Here is a 23,794-nt window from a genome sequence, read left to right as displayed (position 1 = left end):
AATATCACACACATATACTACATATTACACACACACACACACACACACACACACACACACACACACACACACACACACCCAGCCGACCCAGCTGTGGAAGTGTAAGGTGTCATGCCTGTGATGGCCACTAGGCGACACTGCTGAGGCACCCAGGGAGCTTTAGGGTGTCGCCTCTTCCCGACCGTCCCAACCAGGGCACTGAACAGATCTGCCATTCCCAGATGTTTGTGCTCCTGCACCTTGGCACCCCACCTCTGTGACACGCAGGACTGGGCCAAGCCATCTCCAGGACCTTGATATCTCTGGTTTTTGAAGAGTCTCGCCCTTGAGGTGGAGAGGGGTGTGTGTGACCGACTCTACTCTGTTCATACGGACAAATGTAGGGCTTGGGGTAGACGTCTTTGAGGAGGCTGGGGCGAAACGGTGATGTGATTGGTGTGTTGGGAGTTGATATATTGTTCTCAGCCACTACCAAAATTCTGGGTTCTACTTCCCATCATTCCCTGCAGTGCCCTGAAGCCTAGAAAATTAGGAATGAAGCGGACTAACTGTATGTCGTAAACGTTTTTCCTTAAAAGGAGGGGGACATTTTTTAATGTCACAGTATCCAACACTCTACACACATACAACACACATATGTACATACACACACACACACACACACACACACACACACGAAAATTTTTAGATGGGGGTAGCTCTAACTAAATCTTGGGATATCATTAAGCACTTATTGTATGCAGTCACTGTGCATGATGCTGCTGCTACAGGAATGCCCTGTGTTACATCAAAAGAGGTTGCGCTTCCTTCAGACTCTAGCTTTACCCTGTGCTTCAGGCTAACTGTGTGCGGCTTGAGTAATTTATTTGATCTCAAAGTATCAGTATTCTCGTCTGTAAAATGGAACGATAGCACAAATCTCCCATTGGGGTTGGCTAGATGATGTGTGCAAAGGACTGGGCGCACCCAGAAGCCTCTGAATAACCTTCCTCTGTCACTCTCATCTTTGGAAACACCCTTTGGAGATATGTACAACTTGGGTTCATTTCCGTCCAAGCCATAGAAGGCATTACCCTTCTGGGAAACTCATGCTGTGTTCTTGATCCCACATAAGGTCTTGAAAACTAAGCCTTAAAATATATAGGTGCACTGTCTGACCCTGACTGTGTCCTGTGCCAAGCCATCACTTAAAGGCAGGGAGCAGCTCCCAAGGTGACACTCGCCAGGATAAACAGGCACTGGCAGCCAGAGAAATGACGCCAGGGCTGTGGGCAGAGCTCAGACCACTGGCACGGAGGCCTGACATTTCTCCTCGTTCCTTGACACCAACATGGAGGTTTGAGTCTATGCGACTGGCTTGAGAAACTGGAGGATGGGGACAAGACCCCAGGAGAGGGAAACAGAAATGGCTGGGCCCAGGATTGGAGCTGGTCCTAGAAGAAGGTGTCCCAGAGGCTCTGGGGAGAGCCATGGCCTTTCCACCCCCTCAGCCTCTCTTGGCCAGCTGTCCAGTGACAGTCAGCCAGCCTGAGCTCAGTCTTGAGAAGAAAAAAAATGCCTCTTAGGGGATTCGGAAATGTTCTCTTTGGCAGCCAAAAGGAGCTTGCTCTCCTGCTGAGTCTGTGGGTGGAGAGAGGCTGGGCCTGGGAGTAGGGATAAGGTTGGCTTGCCCAGAGAACTGGAAGGGTTGAGGGAAGAAGGAGAGGGATGGTCAAAGTTATCTCTGCCCCTAACTGCTGAAGCAGTTTTGATGAGGATTGGGGAAGCTGGGTTCTTCAGTGACAGTGACTTTGGAACTCTATGTAAAAGGTTATCCATGGGACAAGGACCAAGCCTCTTTGTTAGTGTTCTCAGAGCCTAGCACAGTGCCTGGTACCAAGTTGAGTTCGAATCTTTGGGATTTTTGTTTTGTTTTGTATTGATGGGGGGGTTGTTTGGAGTTTGTTTGTTTGTTTGTTTTTTCATTTTAGAGGTTTTTCTGTTTTCCCTTCTTTCTTTCTTTCTTCCTTCCTTCCTTCCTTCCTTCCTTCCTTCCTTCCTTCCTTTCTTCCTTCCTTCCTTCCTTTCTTTTCTCTTTTGAAACAGGGCCTCACTGTGTAGCCTCAGCTGGCCTAGAACTTGCTATGTAAACCAGTCTGGCCTCAAACTCATAGAGATTGACAGTCTCTGCCTTCTAAGTTCTAGGATTAAAGGTGTACGCTACCACGGCCCAAGTGGAAATTTGATAAAGATTTCTTGGGTGGGTCAATAGAAGGGGGAGAAGGAGGTCTTTTGAGTTGTTCCATCATTTTGGATGCTATTTTCATCCATAGATAGGAGAGCTTCGTTTACAGTTAGAGGCTCTTGTCTGTAACAGCACCCTGCCTGTCCAGAAACCGAGGCTGAGCAAAGTGGTCCTGATTGGTTCAGACTCTGGCCACACCCAAGCCTCTTTCTCAGTCGGGAGTCTAACTGTTGAATCCGGTCTCAACTGCCCCAGAAAATGACTGCTCATCTCCCGCTCTCACCAGCCACCTCACCGTTATGAGACTCAGAACCACCTCCTAGAGCCCTCAGATCAACTCCATACTTTCCCAACCCTTCGAACGGTGGCCCATATGTTGATGGATTGAAACCGGCCATGTAGGGATGATTATGGGGTGGAAATAGGCAAGCTCTGCCCATCAGAGTGTCCCCTCCTCCAAGCACCCTAAGCACACACCAACACACTGCTCCGAAGTAGGTTTGGTGGGGGGGTGGGGAGGTCGGCATTTCACAAGGAAGCCTTGTCTTTTCTGTGAGAAGAGCCTCCCCAAACAAAAGCCAGAGACAATAGTGATCACTCAGAGAGAGGCTCTGAAGGGCCCTGTCTGCAGCTCTTGTTGGGGTTGGGGCTTCAGCCAGCCCAAGGCACACATGGAGATCTTTAGCTTTACCTGCTCTGTTGGTCACCTCTGAGAAAGCAGGTGGCTAGCCCCAGGGTCTGTCTCCCCTTTCCTGACTTTCTGCTCTCCTTGCCAGATCCAGAGTCACAGAGAAAGAGGACAGTACAGAATGTTCTGGATCTTCGACAGAACCTGGAAGAAACCATGTCCAGCCTGCGAGGCTCCCAGGTGACTCACAGGTAAGCTTGAGCGACCCTTGATGATACACTCTTCCTGGGTCTGGAGGGTAAGGCCTCCGTGTCTCCTCACACCTCCACATGGGCATCCCAAGTTGACCAGATAACCTTGGGCCTCTGATGACAGGTGTTTGAGGCCCCATATTGCCAGTTCTGCAAGGAAAGAAAAACCCAGCACCAGAGCAGACCCTGCTCAGTCTTGCCTCTGCTCCTGCTTGTGCATGGGATTTTACCCAGGACAGGCTGAGTATGGGTGGGAAGCCCAGGTGTGTAGTCTGTGATCCCTCTTCTCTCTGTGGGCTGCAGTCTTCTCCTCTTCTAAGAGGGCTTTGCTTATTAAACACTTCTCCTGGTTTTCAGTTCCAATCTTCTGGGATGCTAGGACCCCCCCCACCCCCAACACCTCAGCTCATCAGCCCTCTGTTAGCCAGGTGTCCTCTGCCCTCTCCTATCACCCCTAAAGGAGGGCTGAGTACCCACAAAATCAACCACGTGGTATCCCTCTCAACCCCCACCCCCAAGCCCTTACTGAAACCCCCAAGCCTCCAGCTATGGGGTACACAGCTCTCCTGCAGACCTTTTCCCAAGAGCAGCATTCTGGCAGCAGCCCCCGTGAGTCAGAATTTCCCATTCAGCTCCTCTGGGCTTCCCTGGGCTGTTCAGATGAGCTCATACTGTCAGCTCTAAGGGGGACAGAGGGCCCAGCTAAGGTCTGAGGGGAGAGGCGAGCAGGCAGCCAAGATTGGGAAATCGTGGGGCACAGATATAGAGACTAGAAACTTGTGTATTAAGAACCAGAAGCCTCCTCAGTTGAACTAGAGGTAGGTCCCTCTCTGCCTCTTGGTGCTAGAAAACTGAATGCAAAGTTGGGACATGGTAGTCAGTGGGAAAGGGACTTTCACTAGCTCAGAGCATGGCCTGTCAGACACTGTCTTCAATGTCAGAGGACCCATTATCTTTAGGGCATCTCAGGCTATGTGGGAGCCCATGACTGCTGCTGAACCTCAGCCTCAGAAGCCTTCATCCATTGGCCCTAGCTCTTCTCGTTGAGACTCTTCTCCTTCCCTTACCTCCCACTACCTCCCACATCTCCACTCATATCCCTGCCTTAAAACCCGGCTCTCACTCCCAGACACCTAAGCATCTTTCTGCTGACTAGTGAGGAAATACTCAAGGGAGGCTGGAGAAAGTGGTCTGTGTTGCTTCAGGAGCCCTGGTACAGCACCTGCCCATCCCACAAACCCATAAGCAGGAATCCAGGTAGAATAGGGAGGCTCTAACTCCCTGAGTCATCCAAGTTTAGTCCCCTATAGATGAATCTTTCCCCTATCCAAGGAAGTTTCTGGAACATCTCTCCGTGCCAAGTCACCAGCCAGGATCATGCCAAAGAAGCCGAGAATTGCTGAGCTGCTATAAGAGTCACACCCCAAATGACTCACCCACAGAAGCAGGGCAGAGGCAGCCTCCTGGTGTCTTCATGCCTGAGGCCTCAGGGAAGTAGGGATGACTTGGATGGGAAGGGAAAGCCTGAAGCCTTTCCGTAATGCTGACTGGTTGAGACAAGAGCCTTCGGTCCTCTGCTTCTGTCTCCCTTTATGGAAAAGAAAGTACCTAAAGTCCCCCGGGTCTTCTGTTTATTGTGGACTCCGGGTCACTTCCTCCCTCAGCCTTTGGTTTACATTAGCTCTGGTCCACACTTGGATAACCCAAACACTAGTGTCCTGGCTTTTATGGCTCTTTTGCTTTCTAAAGTGCTTTCACTCAATCACTCTTTCCCTGTACCTTGGAGCAATATTCCCCAGGCTACAAAAGAGACCTGGGAGGAGACACACATGCTGGACTTCACAGGCTGATGGGGGCAGTTGTGTGTCCCCACAGCATGAGGCAGCAGCCTTCAGAGCAACTGTAGTCTCATCCCTGAGGGCCTGGAGGGGGGGTTCAAGGGTGTGTCTGCCAAGGTTGCCCTGCCCCTGGGACTCACAGGGTAACTTAGATTCTGTTCCTTTTTTGGAAACTTGACTTCTGGGCCACATCCTCTATTTCTGTAGGTATTTTTCTCTCAGTGGCAAGAGTGTAAGGTAGGGAAAGTGAGGAGAAGAAACAAAACTGGCTTCCCGGAGAGGCAAGCCTGGGGACGGGCGCTTGCTGCAGGTCAGATCAACTGTGAGCTAGAAACCCTTTTGCCCTGAGATCTAGAGATGGGTTTTAGTGCAAACAACTGGATGGTTGCACTGCATCTCTTTAATCCCAGCACTCGGGAGGCTGAGGCAGGTGGATCTCTGAGTTTGAGGCCAGCCTGGTCTACAGAGTGAGTTGTAGGACAGCTAGGACTGTTACATGGAGAAACCCTGTCTCGGGAAACAAAACAAAACCAACAACTATTAAAAAAAAATAATAATAAGGCCTCAAAATAGGGGAAGAGGGGCTTTATGGTCTGAGAGTAACACAGAGGATAGGCCAGAAGCAGAAGGGAGTGAGGAATCCTCACTTCCTTATGTGCTTGCTACGGTGTTGGAAGCCATGTATTGAAACCAGTTCCCCCGTATACCATCATGTTTTAGGCATGGTCTCCTGCTGCTCCTCCTCCTCTATCATCATCATCATCATCATCACCACCACCACCACCACCCCCATCTCATGGTCAGCTTATTTTTGCTAAGTACTTACTACATGAGACCCTGACTTTCATCTGTGGTGAGATTGTCCCTACCTTGTTCAGCACAATCATCCTCATAAGGTGGTAGAATACAGGGGTGAGCATTACACCATGACTGTGGCTTCCCTGCCATCAGGGAACTTCCATTGTCCCCCAGGAGATATTGCTGAGGTCCGCAGTAACTAGAAGCTGAGGTCCGCAGTAACTAGAAGCTGATGCGGAGCTGCAAGGGATGCTGGGACTGTAGGGCCCAGAGGGAAAGATGGGCGTAGGCCAGCGGAGAGCACGCAGGATGTCAGTCTTTCCCACGGAGAGGACCACAGTGCTGATTATCAGGACCACTGACTCCTCCAATTCTGCTAAGGAAAAGGAAGAGCCTTTTCTCAGGCTCAGTAGAGACCGTACGAGAGGGCTTTCCTTTTCTCAGGCAACTTCATAAAAACAATTAAAAACAAATAAAGCACCCCAAATGGCCGGTGTCTAACGTCCCTGTAAAAGGGACGTGATCACAGATCGAAGATTCCTTTGCTTTGTGCACCCCATGTGTAGCCATAGGTTGCCTCAGCTCACCCAGTTCCGGTGGCCATAGCTCATGCGTGTCATTGATTCAACCCTGTCTGACTTCAGCCAGGACATGTGACAGAGAAGAATCCAGTAAGTTTGAGCCTCTCCATGGCTAGGCTTGGTGGCAGTACTAAACTGAACCAAAGTCTTGACCACCATTCTTGCCAGATCTCAGCCATATTTCCTTCCTGGCCCTGTGGGAGAAGGACCCAGGACCCTAGCCTCAGGCCCTCTGGTATTAGCCTGCCTGTGGATTCCTTGGCCTGGCCTAGCAGCCTTAAGGCTTGTGACCTTGAACCTTGCTCTACTTTTGTCTGCTTTCATGGACCTTCCACCAAGTGAAAGCCATGTCTGTTCCCTAGGGGATTGGGTTGCGGGTGGGAAGTCCACTTCTTCCCCTGATGCCCAGGCCTATGGCTGACCAATCTTCCAGGGGCCTGCTTTAATATCCAAGGTTTCTAAAAGCTTGTCTTGTACCTTCAACCTTTTCCCAGATCTGGTACCTGGGAATCAGCTAACCCTTTGCTCACCGACAGACAGAGGTGATGTCCGCCTTGACTATCCACCCCGAACAAAGTGGAGAGTCGAGGTCTTCTGAGCTTTAGTGATCAGCAGCCTCCACTCTCCACGCTTCACAGGGCCTCACTGGCTCATTCTGGTTCGGTCCAGTCAGATTCGTAAGGCTACATAAAGCTTCCTCCCAGCTCTACTAACCTTACATAGGGTAGGTAGACATTACCCCATCGCACTGATGGGAAACAGTGGGCCAGCAAGATTAATTTTTTTTCTTTGGGGCATTTACCAAAAAAAAAAAAAAAAAAAAAAGACCAATAAAGTATTAAACACAGGCCACACTCACAGTCTTGGTATGGGATTGGTGCCTTGGGTCCTTTGACAGCCGGAGATACTCTGTAACAAAAGAACATACACTCAGAAGGCCCCACACAGGGGCGTCCCAGTGAGTGGCTGGGCTGAGGACTAAATCTGTGCTGTCCGCTCTCTCCGCAGCTCTCTGGAGATGTCTTGCTATGACAGTGATGATGCCAACCCTCGAAGTGTGTCCAGCCTGTCCAACCGCTCCTCTCCTCTCTCTTGGCGCTACGGCCAGTCTAGTCCCCGGCTGCAGGCTGGCGACGCACCCTCTGTTGGGGGGAGCTGCCGTTCTGAGGGACCACCCGCCTGGTACATGCATGGGGAGCGGGCACATTACTCCCACACGATGCCTATGCGGAGCCCCAGCAAGCTCAGCCACATCTCTCGCCTGGAGTTGGTGGAGTCCCTGGATTCTGACGAGGTAGACCTCAAGTCCGGCTACATGAGTGACAGTGACCTCATGGGCAAGACCATGACAGAGGATGATGACATCACGACAGGGTGAGCACAGAGGCGGCTGGGGCAGGAGGCACGGGAGGACAGGGCGGTGGCAGGGGATGGGTTTACTGTACTGTGAAAAAAGGCATCTGCAGAGGGTGCCTCTGCAACCAGATGTGGCTTATTCTAGATGTGTATGGTGGGTGGGGCTGGAAACGGAGAAGCTGATTGGTCCATTAAGCTATGCCCTTCTCCTCCTTGAGCCTGTCCTCCAGAGAGGCCTGGGAACATACCTGAGGACCAGCTCTTCTGCAAACTGGGTAGACTGCTGATGACTTAATCTGCTTCTGCCTTTTCAAAAACAGACTAATAATGTCATCTCCTTCTACCTGCTAAGAGAAAGCAGAATTTAGATGAAGCCAGTCAGACGGAAGTGGGGGGTGGTGACTCCACTTCCCCTGCCAAGGGTTCCCACTCTGGCCCTTGGCTTATACCCTCAGTGGACTTTCTACTTCCTCAATCTTTCTACCCATAATGCCACACCCTATTCCATACCCCAGCTTATTAAGCCTTCTTTCCTACCCTTGGACCCCCAGGGATCCTCAGTTTACCTTTCTCTGACAGGGTAGACTTGGGGAGATGGCTGGGGCAGACATGGCAGTCTTGGGAGTGAACAGAGGGCAGGAAGAATTTGAACTGTTGGGGTTTGGGGTGTTCTGGCCAACTTTTTCAACCCTGAGCCAACAGAGCTGTGTGGTTCTGGACACTCCTGTGGTGTATCTCTCAGCAGACCTGCCACTTCCGTTTCTTCATTTATGATTTCCTGGGGTCTCCATTCCCTAAGATACCCTGGAAGGCCACAGCATCCCTTTGCCTATCTCTCAGGTATCTAAAACCATACTAACAGAGATGGCTGCTACTAATAAAACCCTGCAGCTTCAGGGGCATGGGAAGACTGCACGGAGTTCCAGGCCATCAGCCACTCCCAGCCCACCCAGGGGAATAAACTTGGCAGGTCTGGTCAGGCTCCATCCAGCTGATGAGGCTGCTCTGGAGCAAAACAACTGACACATGCATGACTTGTTTACTGCCGGGGAGATCCCAGGAGCAGCCCGACCTCAGCTCCAGTCCACCAGCCTGGAGCTGGGATAGAAGGCCTGCTGTAGTCAGACCCCAGCTGCTGCTGTGGTCAGAAGCCTGGGATGAGGAGAAGGGAGAGCCAAGGTGGTGGAAAAGCTGTTCCAAAAAGACCACATGCCCTGGGAAGTGCCTGTGCTGGAGCATCAAGCCCCTGTCTCCTGATGTGCCAGCCCTATAGGGCAGAGGGAAGCACAAAGCCTATGGGGCTAAGGGCTCAGCACTGTGGCATCTTTGCTAGGGAATTCCAGGACTGGCAGGACCCTCCCCCTCAGGGTATATCAGCATTCTTACAACTCCACTGATGTCCTCAAAGTGCCAAGTACAGAGGCACAGGACCCCTGTGTGGAGAGACCCACTCTGACTAAAGTAGCAGGATTTCTAGAGTTAAATAGCTGTCTGAGCTTGAGCTAGTTATTCCTAGACTTTAATCTGCCTAGCTGCTGAGTGCAGACAGCCATAGGACAATCTGTGGCCCATTAGGAAGATTAAAAAAGGGTTAATGTATGTATAATTCCTTCTATGTTCCTTAGTATAATTCCTGGCTCAGTGTAATTGCTCACTGTGTTAGAATCCTTGACTAACCAACGGACACACCCTTCCCCTCAGAGAGTGTACCTCTGTATGGGTCCCCATTCACCCAGAGTCAGCAGCAAGGACAGATCTAGCCCCCGGGAACTTGATAAGGTATGGGGCACAAAAGGCTGGGGGGGGGGAGGAAAGGAAAGCTGTTGCCTTTGCCTAGCTCCCACCTTTTATCTCCCCCCCCCCATAGTGTGTATGTCCTCAGGAGTGACAGGAATGAGAACCAGACATCTCTGCCCACCCGCAGCTGGGAGGCCAGGGAAGCCTGGAGTCGTATGGAGAACGTAGGATAAATGGCATGATGATATTTACAAAATTATATTTGCAGTATTGTTCCATATGTGTCTTTTAAGGTCAATTTTCAGATACTGGTAACTTTCTACACTAGTTTTAAGTGTTCTCTGTCTAGGACCAAAACCAGAAGGGCATCTGTCATAGCTAGGGTTTCTATTGCTGTGAAGAGACATCGTGACCAGAGCAACTCTCAAAAAGGACATTAGGGGTTGGAGAGATGGCTCAGTGGTTAATAACACTGTCTGTTATGAGTTCAATTTCCAGCAACTATATGGTGGCTCACAACCATCTGTAATGGGATCTGATGCCCTCTTCTGGTGTGTCAGGACAGTGTGGTCATTTACATAAGATAAATACATTTTAAAAAAAGAAGGACAACATGAATCGGGGCCAGTGCACACTTCAGAGGTGTATTGGCATTGTCAGGGCAAGAAGCATGGGGTGTGCAGGCAGACATGGTGCTGGAGAAGGAAGGAGCTAAGAGTTCCACATCTTGATCCATTGGCAGCAGGAGGCTGTGTGCCACACTGGGCCTGTCTTTAGCATAGGAGACTCCAAAGCCCGCCTCCACAGTGACACACTTCCTCCAACAAGGCCACACCTCCTAATAGTGCCATTCCTTATGGGCCAAGCATTCAAAAATGTGAGTCTTTGGGGCCATTCCTGTCCAAACCACTACAACATCCTAAATGTGCTTAGGAAGCCAGCAGTGAAGGCAATCAGTTCACAGTGTTCAGTGACATTAATGCAAACCGTCGAACCCCAGTTAAAGCAGAAAATGCTAGACTCTGGAAAATCCTTAGGCGACCCTGCAAACTCGAGCTGTTTCCTCACCCCAGCTTCCATTAATTACCCCGCCCCCGTGATTCTCAGCCAGATTTTCTCATGTATAAAAATGAACAGGAGAGATGGCTCAGTGGTTAAGAGCACTGGCTGATTCCAATTCCCAGTACCCACATGGCACCCTCATTCCCATCCACAACTCCAGTCCCAAGGGATCTAATGACCTCTTCTGGTCTTCAGCAATAGGTGCACATATGGTGCACAGACATACATGCAGGCAAAGCATGCATACAAGTTTTCTTTTTTTAAAAAAGTCATTGCCCTTCCCACCCACATGGTGACAGTCCCCATCCACCCATCAGCTGGGTCCTACAGCCATTTGAATGTTCACTTCCCAGATTGCTGAGCCTCCTTCTGCCCTCCTCTGGGGTGACACAGTTGGCCACAGGCCGTCCACATGAGCCACAGTGGGCATCAGTGGCTCTCACCCTCTTCTCAGTTGTCGCATGGGGACTGTTCTCTGAGGTTCTTTGCCGCTGTGTTCAGCTTCAAGTCAGATGTCCTGGCCCTGTCTAGCAGCAGGTGGCTTCCTGGCTTATCGATCAGCAAACAGACGTATTCTTCAAACCAGTGAGCACGACAGATCGGAGGGAGACTCGGACACTACTGCCGCCGCCAGAGCAGTCACATGCTTAAAATGAAGTTTGAAAATTAGTGGAGTGTGTAAAGAGCCACTGTTTCAGAAGAGATACATTTAAATGTTCACTGGCACTAAAGACATTCACACTGTGGTCCCTGGTCACCACCACCCACCTCCATGCATTTCAGGTGACCAAGAAACTCCATACTCACTCAACAGTAGCTTCCCTTCCCCCCTCCCTCTTGCCCCTGGCAGCTACCATCTCCATCTCCGAGTTCAGCTCTGGTTTGGACTATTCTAGGCAAGTCACGCAAGTGTCTTTTTCGTGGTGCATGTTACCATATATGTTGACCTAGCATAACATCAACAAAGCTCATTCATTTTGTAGGAAGTGTCAGAATTTCCTTTTTCATGGCTGAATAAACGTTCCCTGGAGTGTGTGTGCTCTGGTTTGTTTGCTTGGTTGTTGGTTTGCTTGCCACATTTTAGGTTTAGGAAGCTTAGGTTCAGGAACCTACCTTAGGTTATTATGGACCTTGTGTAAATACCTGTTTGAGTTCCTTGGGGCGTGCACATAGAGAGGAATTGCTGTTCTGTGTACCCTTTCTTGAGGAACCACTCCACTGTTTTCCGTTGAGCCAGGACCGTTTTCGGTGGCTGCCAGTTCTGTGTCCTCTGTAGTCTCACTGCTTATTCCTTCCTTCTGGTTTAAGAAAAGTAGCCATCCTCCTTGTGTTAGTTAGCTTTCTGTTACTGTAGCAAAATGCCCGGAGATAGGAGGTAGATGGTTTTGATAGAGGAAAGTCTGGGGTCAGAGTTTTGGGGATTTCAGTGCAGGGTTGGTTGTCTCTGTTGCTTTAAGGCCCATGACAATGTAGTGAGTACATTATGGAGGTGGGGGTCTGAGAATCCAGTGGCCCTGGGGATGAGAACAGGTCTCCTAGCCTTTAAGGGCACACTCCTAATAACCTAAGGCATTATACTGGTACCTCCTAAAGGATCCACCACCCTCCAAAGCTTCCAACTCATGACCTCCATGAAACACTTAAAATTCAACAGTGGTAAAGACAAATATTTTACTGTGTTTTTTTTTTTTAAACATATTTTTTGCTTTGGTTGGTTGGGGGAGGGGGTCAGTTGGTATTGTTTGTTGTTTAGTTCTGGTTTTTGAAGCAGAAATGAGACCACACAACACAGGTTGGGTTTGAACACACTATGTAGCTAAAAATGACTTTGAATGAATTCCTGATTCTCCTGCCTCCACCTCCTAAGTGCTAGATCATAGTCATGCACCGCCACACCTGGCTTTTGTTGTTTTGATGAAAATAATTGTGCATATTTCAATATATGCATATGATGTGGTCCAAGTAATTGACAAATCTTGCCAACTGAGACATCATTTCTCTGTGTCGGAAACATTAAAAATCCTCTCTACTGGCTATTTTGAAATGTACAATGAATTGCTATCAACCACAGAATATTAGAAGACATTTCTCATACTTTAGTAATGCCATAGAATATTAAAAGTTACTCTTGGGACTGGCTAGATGGTTCAGTGGTTAATAGTACATGCTGCTCTCACAGAAGACCCAAGTTTACTTCCTAGTACCCATGTTACGTGGTTCAAAATCACCTGTAATTCAGCTTCAGAGGGAGCCTATGCCTCTGGCTTCTGTGGGCACCTGCACTCATGTGCATGTATGACAGACAGACAGACAGACAGACAGACAGACACTTAAGAAGCCACCACTCTCCTTCCTCCTTCTGAGAGGACCAGCTTCTACATGTGAGAGGCGCATGAACTATTTACCTTCTGCGCCTTACTGACTGCAGCCAACAGAGTTCTCCGTATTCCGCCAGAGGCTGGAAGGGGCACAATTACATTCTCTTTATGGTTGAATAACATTCCTTCGAGAGGTATAAACACACTTTCTTTATCACCAGTCCATCAATGGACACACAAGTTGATTTTGTGCCCTGGCTCTTCTTAATTGTGCTACCATAAGGTGTGACTGCAGGGTATATGCAGCCTACCCAGCCGTGGGGTTGCTGGGCCAGAGGACGGGTCTGTACTCTTTCTAGTTGTTTGAGGGTTCAGCACGCTGTTCTCTGAGATGCCTGCCCTAGTTTTCATCTCCACCATCATCACGTGAGAGTTTCCTTCTCTCCACAGCCATAACCAGTATTTTTTTTAATAATAGCCTGTCTAATAAAGGGGAGAAGATATCCCATTATGGTTTTGGTTTGCACTTCCCTAAGGATCAGTGATGTCTTTAAGTGACTATTGACCCTTTGGAGCTCTTCTCTCTAGAACTATCTACTCAAACCCTTTGCCCTTACAAAACATTAGATTATTTAGACTTTGCTATTAGATATTTTTTAAAATATATGACTTTTAAAGAACAAATTTTGGGTAGTAAACCTTTATTGCATATATGACTGGAAAATAAGTTCTACCATTCTGTGGGTTGCCCTTCTTTTTATTGGTAGTGTCCTTTGATGCTCACACACAAAAATTGTTTTGGCTTTAGGTGGTTTTGTTTTTGCTTTGATTTGTGCCAAGATCTTATTAAATAACCCAGACTGGCCTCAAACTCAAGATCCTCCTACCTCATCTACTTGGGTGCTGGAATTGCAGATTCATAATACCATACCTGGTTCAGAGCGTGCGTGTTGTAGGGGACTGGGGGAGGGGATCTCACTGTTTTCTAGGCTGTTTTTGAAAAGCAATCCTCTTTCCTGAGCCTCCTTAGCAGCTGGAACCCCATTACACCTGCTGAAGATTTTGCTTTGAAGAAATCTAGTATATCTATTTTTTTTTCCTTCCTTGCCTGTGCTTTGGGGCTTACATCCAAAAAGTCACTGATAGATGCAAGGGGATATAGTTATCCTCCTGTGTTTTACAGCTAATTTTAAGAAAGAAAATAAAGTTTCAAGCCTCTGGGTCTACCCCAGAGTAGTCCTGCTGTCCTGGGAAACCACACTTTCCTAACGGTTCTCCCAAAATTGTGACGTTACCTTTTCCATAGAATTAATTCTTATGGCAGCGTTCTTAATATTTAGCTGGACTCAGCCTCATAATAACCCCTGCTGGGTAATTCAAATATTATTGTCTGGGAAAAATGAAATACGTGTGATTCCTCATTTAAATATGTCAGCAGATTGCTAATGAATGATTGTTCAGCTGGGGGGGGCCACAGGACCCCACCTAATGTCAGCGCTTTCTAAAATGAGCCAGTTTTCCCGACCGACCACTCCTGTCTTAGTGCCCCCTCCCATGGAAGTTCTCAAGTTGTCAGCAAGCCTCTTAAAGCTCGCCCCTGTACCGATCTCTCCTTTACTGATCACTTCTTGACAGCAGAAGCCGTCCTGCAGGGCAATATTCAACCCATAGCACTGCAGACTGTCATAGAGGACAGCTCGGGACATTTTTACCCTTTGAAAAGACAAAAGGAATTTGTTTTTCTAAAAATAGTGGGGTCTGGAATTTAATCTAAGAAGTTAAGTCTCCCGGCCATCTGTCCTCCCTATCCCTAGCATCCAGAGGCAGGCTGGAGAGAGTTGAGGCCAGAGGCACTCAGGTGCTGGGACTGAGCACTTCAGAGAGACAGGAAGACAGTCTCCTCACCCTACCCCACCCCCATCTCGCTCTGGGATGTGGTTCTGACTTGTGTCTTCACGTCTGTCTGTGTCAGGGCTAGTCACTGATGGAGGTAGCAGGCCAAAGCATTCATAGACTTGCTAACCCCCACAACTCCAGGGGGCGCTGTATATATTCACAGAGGTGTGTCATCTGCATCCTTGGCTGGTCTGCTGTCGCACAACCTATGCCAAGGGCCACAGAGCAGTAGGCAGCATTAGCAGGCTCCATCTTGAGGGATCTATGGGTAAACACAAAGGGATTGTAGCGTCTGTCTGCCACGCCCTGTCTCTTCCAGGTGGTGTCCACGCTCTGTGTGTGGCTAGATATTCAGGCTTTTTGCTTCCTCCTCCATCCCCTCCTTTCCCTCCCTAGCCTGTTCTCTTGAACTGCTCTTGGGGGCTCAGCAACAGATGGGATTCGTTTCCTCTTTGGCTCTAAAGTGTCCTGGCGTTGAAAAATGTCAAATAAAATAAACTGTGGGCCCTTGCTTTCTCCCAGACTGGCTCTTTATCCCAGAGGCACTGAGCTCAAGTCTTAAAGAGATACCTTCTAGTCTCAGAGCACAGCATCCTTCCTCTGCTCCCTTAGAGCCCCATCTATGACTGTCCATCTTAGCCCACACCTGAACGTCAGGCCCCAAGATGCCCATCCAACTCTGCCAGGGATGAGAAGCCCATATGGACCCTGGGTTTGCAGTTTTCCCAAAGAGAGCCTGCTGGGTGTGGTTGGACAGGAAGAGCTGCCCTCAATCTTGTTTTGCCTTTGCCTTCTATTTCCTGGCTAATCTCTAGAAATCCCTCTGGTGGGCAGCTGGGACAGCTGTCATTGGCCAATGAACATACAGGGTGTGTGTGTGTGTGTGTGTGTGTGTGTGTGTGTGTGTGTGTGTGTGTGTGTAGACATGGGGAGGAGCCAGAATATTTGGGAGGCCCTGGGCTCTATCCCCATGTGATTTTCTCATCACTGTGGTCAAATGTCTAAGGAGAAGTCACTTAAAGGAGGAATTTACTTTGGCTCACAGTTTGAAGAGGTACAGTCCACCAGGGCAGAGAGCAGACAGGAAGTGGGCCAGGCTATAAAACCTCAAGGCCCACCCCTAGTGACACACTTCTTCCAGCAAGGTTCCACCTCCTAAAGGTTCCACTACCTTCCATATGGTGCTGGGGATCAAGTGCAAATTCATAAGCAGACGGGAAATGTTTCACATGGAAACCATAATAGTATAGAGCTAAAGAAATGAACAAGTGAATGAATAAACAGGGTGAACACTTTCTAGGTCTACCAAAGGAAAAAAAAAGAAAGAAAGAAAGAAAAAGAAAGGATGTGCAGCTGAAGTAGAAAATGGTTGTTGCCTCTTTGGGACAGCACCAAACAATTGTTGTATGGCATGTTCCCATCCGCTGCCTGGGAAGGAGCAGTGGGCTAATCTAGGATCTGGAGTTCAATACTAAATATCTCTAGTTTGCTGTGTGGTACTAAGCAAGTCACTTAACCTCTCTGAGTCTTAGTTTGCTCGTTTATAAAGATGAAATTGAAGCCATGCATAATGGTGCACACCTTTAATCCCAGCACCTGGGAGGCAGAAGCAGGCGTGGGACTCTGTAAGTTCAAATCCAACCTGGTTTATATAGTGAGTTCCACGTTATACAGGGCCACACAGTGAAAACCTGACCCAAAATAATCAACACCACAAAATGGGATCTGATGCCCTCTTCTGGTGTGTCTGAAGACAGCTACAGTGTACTCAAGTAAATAAATAAATAAATAAATAAATCTTTTAAAAATTTACTTTAAAAAATGTATACAGGAATGTTAGCTTGAAATACTAATTTCAATTTAATGTTCTTTTCTCAGCCAATGGCTTCTGTCTTAGAGGTTGTCAGTATTAAAATAAAGTATTTTCCCTCCCTCCTTCCCTTCTTTCCCCTTCCTTCCTTTTATTTTTGAAAAATTTTAAAGATTTTTTTTTCATTTTACTTCATGAGTATTTTGCCTCCACAGATGTATGATGTATGTATAAAATACACCCTGAGCATGTCTAATGCCCACAGAGGCCCAAGGGGTGTTGGATCCTCTAGAGCTGGAGGTACAAATGGTTTCTGTGTTGGTTATCTTTCTATTGCTGTGACCATGACAACTTATAAAATAAAGCATTTAATTTGGGGCTCGAGGTACCAGGGAGTTAGAATCCATGACCATCATGAGAGGGAGCATGGTGCCAGGCAGGCAGGCAGCAGGCAGGCAGGCAGGCAGGCATAGCACAGGAGCAGTAGCTGAGAGCTCACATCTTGATCCACAATCAGGATGTGAAGAGAGCAAACTGGGAATGCCATGGACTTTTGAAGCACACCCCCAGTAACACGCCTCCTTCAACCATACCACACCTCCTAGTCCTTTCCAACCAGTTCCACCAACTGGGAACTAAACATTCAGATGTGAATCACCCAATGAGTGCTGGCAATCGAAACTGGATTCTCTGCAAGAGCAGCAAGTGCTCTAGACTTTCAGCCTACCTCCCTAGACTCCCCTCCCCCTTTTTGACAGGGTGTCATTGTGCTGTCCACCCTGGCCCCACTGTGTAGCCTAGTCTTCCTACACTCTTTGTGTGTATATAGTAAAGGTGTGTGTTTGCGAGAGTGTGCGTATGCACTCCATCTTGTTTTGTTTGAGACAAGGTCTTTCACTGACACTGGAGTTCACTGATTGAGCTAGGTTAGGGTCATTAAGGCCTGGTGGTGGCATTACAGGTACACACTGCCACGCCTGGCTTTTACGTGGATGCTTGGGACCCAAACCCAGGTTCTCACACTCATACATGTTTTGCTAACCAAGCCACAAACAAGTTTATCCTTCAGCTCATAATCATTCCTCCTCCATGTCCAAGTTCCGAGGTTACCAGGTGTCACACAAAACCAAAGCCAAACTGAAGTTAATTAAACTTGGTAATTCATACACGGGGAGCAGGCCTTGAGCTCTCTCTGGAAGAACGGCCTAACTGCTTTTCAGTGCTGTCTTCACATCCCTTTGGTCCCCCAGGCATACAGTTAGACAGGCTTTGGAGGTCAGGCTTGCTTGCTGGGTCCTCTTCCCAGCTAGGTGTGGTCACACGCATGCCCTGCCTCCTCTTTTGCTGTCACCGCTGAAGACTGCGGACCACAGTACCTCTTGTCTCCTAAGATGTGAGAATTAAATTCTTTGCTTATGTTTGCTTCAGGTATCCTAAGGACTCCATACATTCTAGCCATCGCCAGTTGTGTGGTGACAGACATCAAGGCACTGACAGGCCTAAGATGTCACATGCATGGCCTAACTAATGGTAACGCTGTATTTCCAAGGGTGTGTTTGCCTTTATGCTGAAAATTACGCTTCTGATCTTCACTGGGAGTAAGGAATTATTCTGGCTCTTTTTACTTACGCCTGCAATGTTCTTCTTTGACAAACGGTACCCACAAGTGGCTTGGGATCTGGGTCATGACTACAGCATATAGCTATGCACAGAGCTAAGTAGGGAAGGGGAGATGGCTAAGGGGCTGAGTGCCTGCCGCTCTTCCAGAGGCTCCGAGTTCAATTCCTAGCACCCATATCAGGGTGACTCACAACTACTTTTAAGCCCAGCTCCAGGGGAATCTGACATTGTCTGGTCTCAGAGGACCCTTGCACCTCAAGTATATAAGCACACACACACACACACACACACACGTACATAATATTAAAACGAAAATAAACTTACAAAGAACAATCTAAGAACTAAGCTAATTGTGCTCAGGTTCACAATGACTCTGCCCTTTTCCCCATCATGACCTGGTTCACTGGGCTAGTTATCCCGTACTCAAACATTGCTTACATGCAAAGGGTGGTTTGGGCTGGTATCTTAGTTTCCTGTGTGCTGTTTTAACACAATACTTACAAAGAGGTCATTTATGAATAGCAGAGATTTATTTCTTAGATTTCTGGGAGGTGGGAGTCCAAGACTGAAGGGCCAGTCTACTGAAAACCTTCTGTGTGGGAAATAGAGGGTCACATAAGTGAGAGAGAGGGCTTAACTCCTGCTTTATCAGGAGCCCACCCCCATTGGAACTAACTGTGGAGAGATGGCTCAGTTGTTAAGAGCACTGACTGCTCTTCTAGAGGTCCTGAGTTCATATCCTAGCCATTTGCAATGGGGTCTGATGCCCTCTTCTAGTCTGTTCTGGTGTGTCTGAAGACAGCTACAGTGTACTCACATACAATAAAATAAATCAAACCTTTTTTCAAAAGTCCTGCATTTTACCGCTATCACACTGAAGATTTTCCAGCACGTGCCTGTGTCTCAGGTGACACGTTAAGCTATATCATTGAGGACTTACGGAGTGAGCAGAACTGGGGTGCAGATTGCATGGGGTGAGGTAGGGTGTGCACAGGTTATTGCCATGGGCCCCTGAGGCTTAGAGATTTCTAAGAGATTAGCGTCCCTATATAGGTCAAGAAAGCATGGCTGTTTTTCTCTTTCAGCTCCCGTTCATTCTCAAATGCAGCAGCTCCTGGAGACACCAGCTGCACTTTGAACCTGTTCTGGCTGGGTCCCAGCCACAGGTGCCTGCAACTGTGTCAGGTGCATGTATGATTGCATGGGGAGAGGAGGGTGGAGAGACACAGACACCATGGAAGGAAAGTAAGAAAGGTGGGAGGGTATAGAATCAGAATGGAAGGGACTAATTTGAGAGAGCCCTTGACTCTCAAAATTCCACTATATTCTCAATCATTCCACAACGGTGGGCCATTCTCTGTCTGTAGAGTTAGTGTGTGTCTTATGCAGTGTTTCTTAAAACCTGGAGTAAGCCAGGTATTCCAGAGGGACTGCTGGATGCATGCTTGTGTTACCATGGCAACAGATACAGACCAAGGAGGGGCCCCTCCTCTGGGTGTCCTAGTAACCTACAATTGAGCTGCTTGAGTTTTCACTGAGTGTGATGACGTATAATTTGGCTGACAATCAGGGAGGATAGGCATCGAAGGAAGCTGTTGAGATGGGTATGGCTTTGCTCTACCAGCCCCGCCCACCTGTCTCCTGGTCCATTTGTCTCTCCTCTTTAACTGTCAGCCTTCTCCTTTGCTCCACAACCCATATGTTTTGTGATAAGCCAGCTGGGCTTCTATGTGCCTGAAAGTTTCGTGCAAGTTGCTATTACCAAAAGAGCACAAGTTTAGGAGTTTGATAGGCTGGGTCAGATCCCGTCGCTGAGGCTTCAAGAAAGCCGTTTGTTCTGAGCATAAACGACAGTAGAAGACTAGGATTGTTGTCGGAAGGTGACAGAACACAGCATATATAAAGTACTTGGTATGCAATAGGTGCTCAGTATATGTAAGGTTCGTGGTATGCAGTAGATGCTCAGTAAGTGCTTATGTCCCACTTCTCTTGTTTGACTTTCTAGAATCTAGAGCTATAAAAACCATCTTAGAAATAGAGTTTTCCTGCTGAGGTGGCAAGGCTTGGTTGACACATTCATCTCCTCAAAATCTCCTCTCCTCGGGGAGCCTTCCTTAATTTACCCCCATTACAGTGGGGTTGCTATCTGACTCTGGGTTGCTCCAAACCTCGTGTGCATAATTTGTACTGCAGTAATTTGTGCTTTTATGATTTCCTGACAACTGTAAAGGAACAGCTTAGGAAACACTAACATGGAATTATCTCGTTTAATCTTAACAACAGTGTGAACTCCATAGTCTTTACCTTTGATTTACAAGCTGAGAAATTGGAACTCAGCTTAACTGGATGGTGGGATTCTCTAGCTTCAGAATGGCAGAATCATGACAAAGCCCAGACCCCTGACTCCCATTCCAGTCTACCGCTGCCTGGCTGCGTGTATCTTGTTTCCCTAAACCCCCGGGAGCATGTTGGAGGAGGGACCGCGGGCCTTCCACTGGAGCAGTCGCTTTGCAAGGACAGAGGCCATGGCTTCTCCTGTCAGCAGTGTGGGCTCTCAGGCCATGCTGCTGAACACCCAGAGCATCCTTGTTAGCGACCCTGCTGGCATGCCCCTAAGCAACCTCCCCATCTTCCTCACTTTGGGGAGCCACAAAGTGGCCACAGCTGGGAGCTCTGAGCCAGGCAAATGAGCGACCCAAGCTTCTGAATGTATTTCCTTGCTTGAATCAGCTCAAAGACTTAGCTTGTCCCAGGATATTCCTGAGGGGCCAGCTCAGGCCTCTGGGCTATCAGATGTCTCTGACCAGGCAGCAAAGGACCATTCACTACAGCCGAAGAAAGGCCAGCAGACCAAGCTCTCTTCAGGAGGGTGACCAAGGGGGCTGAAGACAGTTAATTCGTGCTCCACTTTCCCGATGACAGTGGTGCAAGCATCAGCAGATACATAGACGTCTGGATTTGAAAAGCAAAGTAGAAAAAAAGAGATCCAAAGCATGTGGCTATGTCAGAAATGGACACTCGCTGAATTTGGGTGGCAGGCTCACAGAGGGAGTAGGTGGGAGAGAGGTGCCATCCGAGTATGTGCCACAGATAGAGCCGAAGCTCTGTGCATACCCCGGGAGTGGGAGGGAGAGATGGGCAGTGTGGGAGGAACATATCCGAGCACATGCAAGAGGTGGCTGGATGTAGAAGCAATGTGTGTGCAAGGTCGCCTGAGGATGCACAGCTGCCTATACACAAGTCTTTACAGAGCAACCGCAGAAGTGTCAGAGAGGAGGAGGGACTGCCAGGAGGAAGTGAATGATCTTGCACTAGACCCAGAACAGGAAGTACAAGTGGAATGCCCTCACTTCTCCCTTGTCTGGTTTGTGTTCAAGGGCTCTGTCCTGAGTTCTCCTTCCTGTGTGGCATCACCAGCCTGGAGACAGAGACCGGCTGCTACCCATCCTGGCTCTTCACAGGCTTTCAGCCCCTCTTCTCACTGCCCTGTCCTGCCTCAGGCTTTCTCCACTGCCCTGCCTGACTATATTCTCAGACACTGTAGGTCTGGTACAAGGGGCAGTTTAGAACCGACACTACCTACATGTGGCCACACACATGGCCATAGGGCTGCTGGCAACAGGGGTTCCTAGGGCTGCTGGCGTTCCATTGAGCGTTATTGGGTGAATGACTTGATTTATCTAGCTGGCATCTCCCTTTCCAACCCATAATAAGCTTTGGAAGAAGGGCCCTGGGGATAGCCAGTGGTTCCAGCCCAAGCTGAAGTGAACTTTCCCCAGCTGTCCCCTGCTTTCTGGAGTCAGCCCAGGCAAAGCACTTCCATGTGTGCTTTTCACTCAGAGACCGCATTGCCCTCTGGGAGGCGGGAGCTATTCAGACTCAGCAACACCTTCACAAGTACCCCAGTGCCCACGGTGAGTTCCCTTTTCTTGGGAAGCAGAGTGACAGTTTATGGAACATTCTAGAGCCTGATTGACTATAACTTAGCTTTCCATTTGCTGTTTCCTCCAGACCTGGGATGCTCCCTAGCCTGTTTTTGCTTCACTCCCAATAGAAGGATGGTGTCAGTGCCAACTTCATATTTGTTTAGGCATCCAGTGTTTGCTTGATAGACTAGCATGGCAGACCCTGCAGATGCAGGAGAAGAAAACATGGGTATTGTTCCCAGGTTCACATAGAACGAAATGGCAAGCAAACACATAACAATTAAAATACAACCTTAAATAAGGCTCTAAGGAAGAGCAAGGTTGAGTGGTAAGCAGTGGGTGTAGGCCACTTGATGTAGGGTGATTAAGAAAAGCTCTTTGCTCCAACAAACAGAAGCGTGTGTGCAAAGGCCCCAAGGCAAGAGTAAATATATGGTCAGGGAACCAGAAGGAGGTCAGTGCAGCTGAAGCAAAGTAAACAGAGGACAGAGTGGTCAGAAATGAGGTCAGGAGTTAGCTAGGGGCCGGGGTGGGGAGTGGAATGAGGAGGGCTGTCTGTTTTCTTATGAGAGTGAAAGCTGCTGGGGGCTTCTGGGAACGGATGGTGTGACAGGAGACCTCTGCCATAATACAGCCACGCGCAGATAGTCACACTGGGTGTAGAGGCAGAAACATGAGGGGGTTAGGATTAAATGAGATGATACATACCCAGGACACACAAATGCTCACACACACACACTGGAATTTACTCAGTGACACCTTCTACACATCTCCCATCCCCCACCCCCAGCTCCTCAGGCACTTGCAAGATAAGAGCAGCAACCTCTCCTACTCTCCTTCCTCCCCCCTCCCCCTCCCCAGCATCCTGTCTCTTCTCCAGGATGGTGAGGCCTATGAAGATGTTAGCCTACCGTGAAAGATCTGTTGAGACTCACTTCTCTCTTTCTCTCAACTGCAGGGATGGTGGGAAAGACAGGGTTTGGCAAAGGTTATATAAATATTTGCTGAGCAATAACACAGCTGGGAGCAGGGCCCCTTTCTTAGCTGGGTCATTTGCCACCCTAGAGAAATCTCAGCTGGGTCTAGAGACTGGCTTTGGAACTCTCTGTGCGCATCTGCCGACTCTCAATGCCCCCATTCAAACTGTTCCACAGCCTGGCCTTCCATACCTTTAAATATGAGTCCCATGCTGGCCCTGTGGAGAGATCCAGCAAGAGGTGATACCACTGTCTGCAGAAGCCCTAGTCTAGGAACCAAGAGACTTACTTGTGCTGTGTATAGAAATGCTGCGCACATCACTTACCTGTTATGGGTCCCATCTGTAGGAAGGCCTGTGGCTGGCCGTGGCGAGCTTCTAAGTCTTTTCAGCTCTGATCTCTGAGTTGAATCTAGTCCAGACTCCCTGGCACCTCCTCCAGGAAAGGCCTGGAGGCAGGCTGGGACATTAAGAGAAAAGAGAAGCTCATTCCAAGAGCTAAGACACACCTCAGACATTGCCAATAGGTCAAGAAAAATTCACTGGCGATCCTGATCTAGGAGTGCCATCACCATGGCAACGCCCATGGGCAGATTACTTCAGGCCACTCTCGACCCTCCTGACCTGAGTGATCTGAAGAAGGTATAAGGCTAGCTATCTGGCCTCAGATCACTGGGTCCTTTGAGAAAAGAAGCTGGAAGTCATTGTTTTTTTTCTAGACATCTCTCAAGGTCAAACAAAACCAAATGAATTTGGAAGTCACTGGGAGATCT

General features: G+C 48.6%; 1 protein-coding gene and 1 long non-coding RNA gene across 4 annotated transcripts in view; one reads left to right on the top strand and one right to left on the bottom strand.

The window, feature by feature from the left end:
- The window catches only part of NAV1 (neuron navigator 1), a 247,604-nt gene that overhangs the window by 142,212 nt on the left and 81,598 nt on the right, over window positions 1-23,794 (top strand). The window contains exons 5-6 of the mRNA XM_080918567.1: window positions 3,001-3,103; window positions 7,329-7,694. Of these exons, the coding sequence (XP_080774693.1) occupies window positions 3,001-3,103; window positions 7,329-7,694 (469 nt within the window). The remainder of the gene's footprint in view (window positions 1-3,000; window positions 3,104-7,328; window positions 7,695-23,794) is intronic.
- On the bottom strand, window positions 4,334-23,471 carry LOC308422128. Of its 3 annotated transcripts, none has more exons than XR_013975064.1 (6): window positions 23,349-23,471; window positions 10,919-11,121; window positions 7,925-8,020; window positions 7,180-7,229; window positions 5,811-6,115; window positions 4,334-4,691 (listed from the first exon to the last, which is right to left on the bottom strand). It is a non-coding gene; the product is annotated as an uncharacterized lncRNA (long non-coding RNA). The 3 variants fall into 3 exon arrangements; XR_013975065.1 differs by lacking the exon at window positions 23,349-23,471 and adding an exon at window positions 11,619-11,809; XR_013975066.1 differs by lacking the exon at window positions 23,349-23,471 and adding an exon at window positions 11,619-11,809 and having other exon boundaries at window positions 5,811-6,112.

Source organism: Micromys minutus, assembly GCF_963924665.1.
Source record: "Micromys minutus genome assembly, chromosome: 6".
NCBI classification, from domain to species: Eukaryota; Metazoa; Chordata; class Mammalia; order Rodentia; family Muridae; genus Micromys; species Micromys minutus.
Note: the sequence above shows the minus strand (reverse complement) of the source record. Positions and strands in the feature narration are given on the sequence as shown.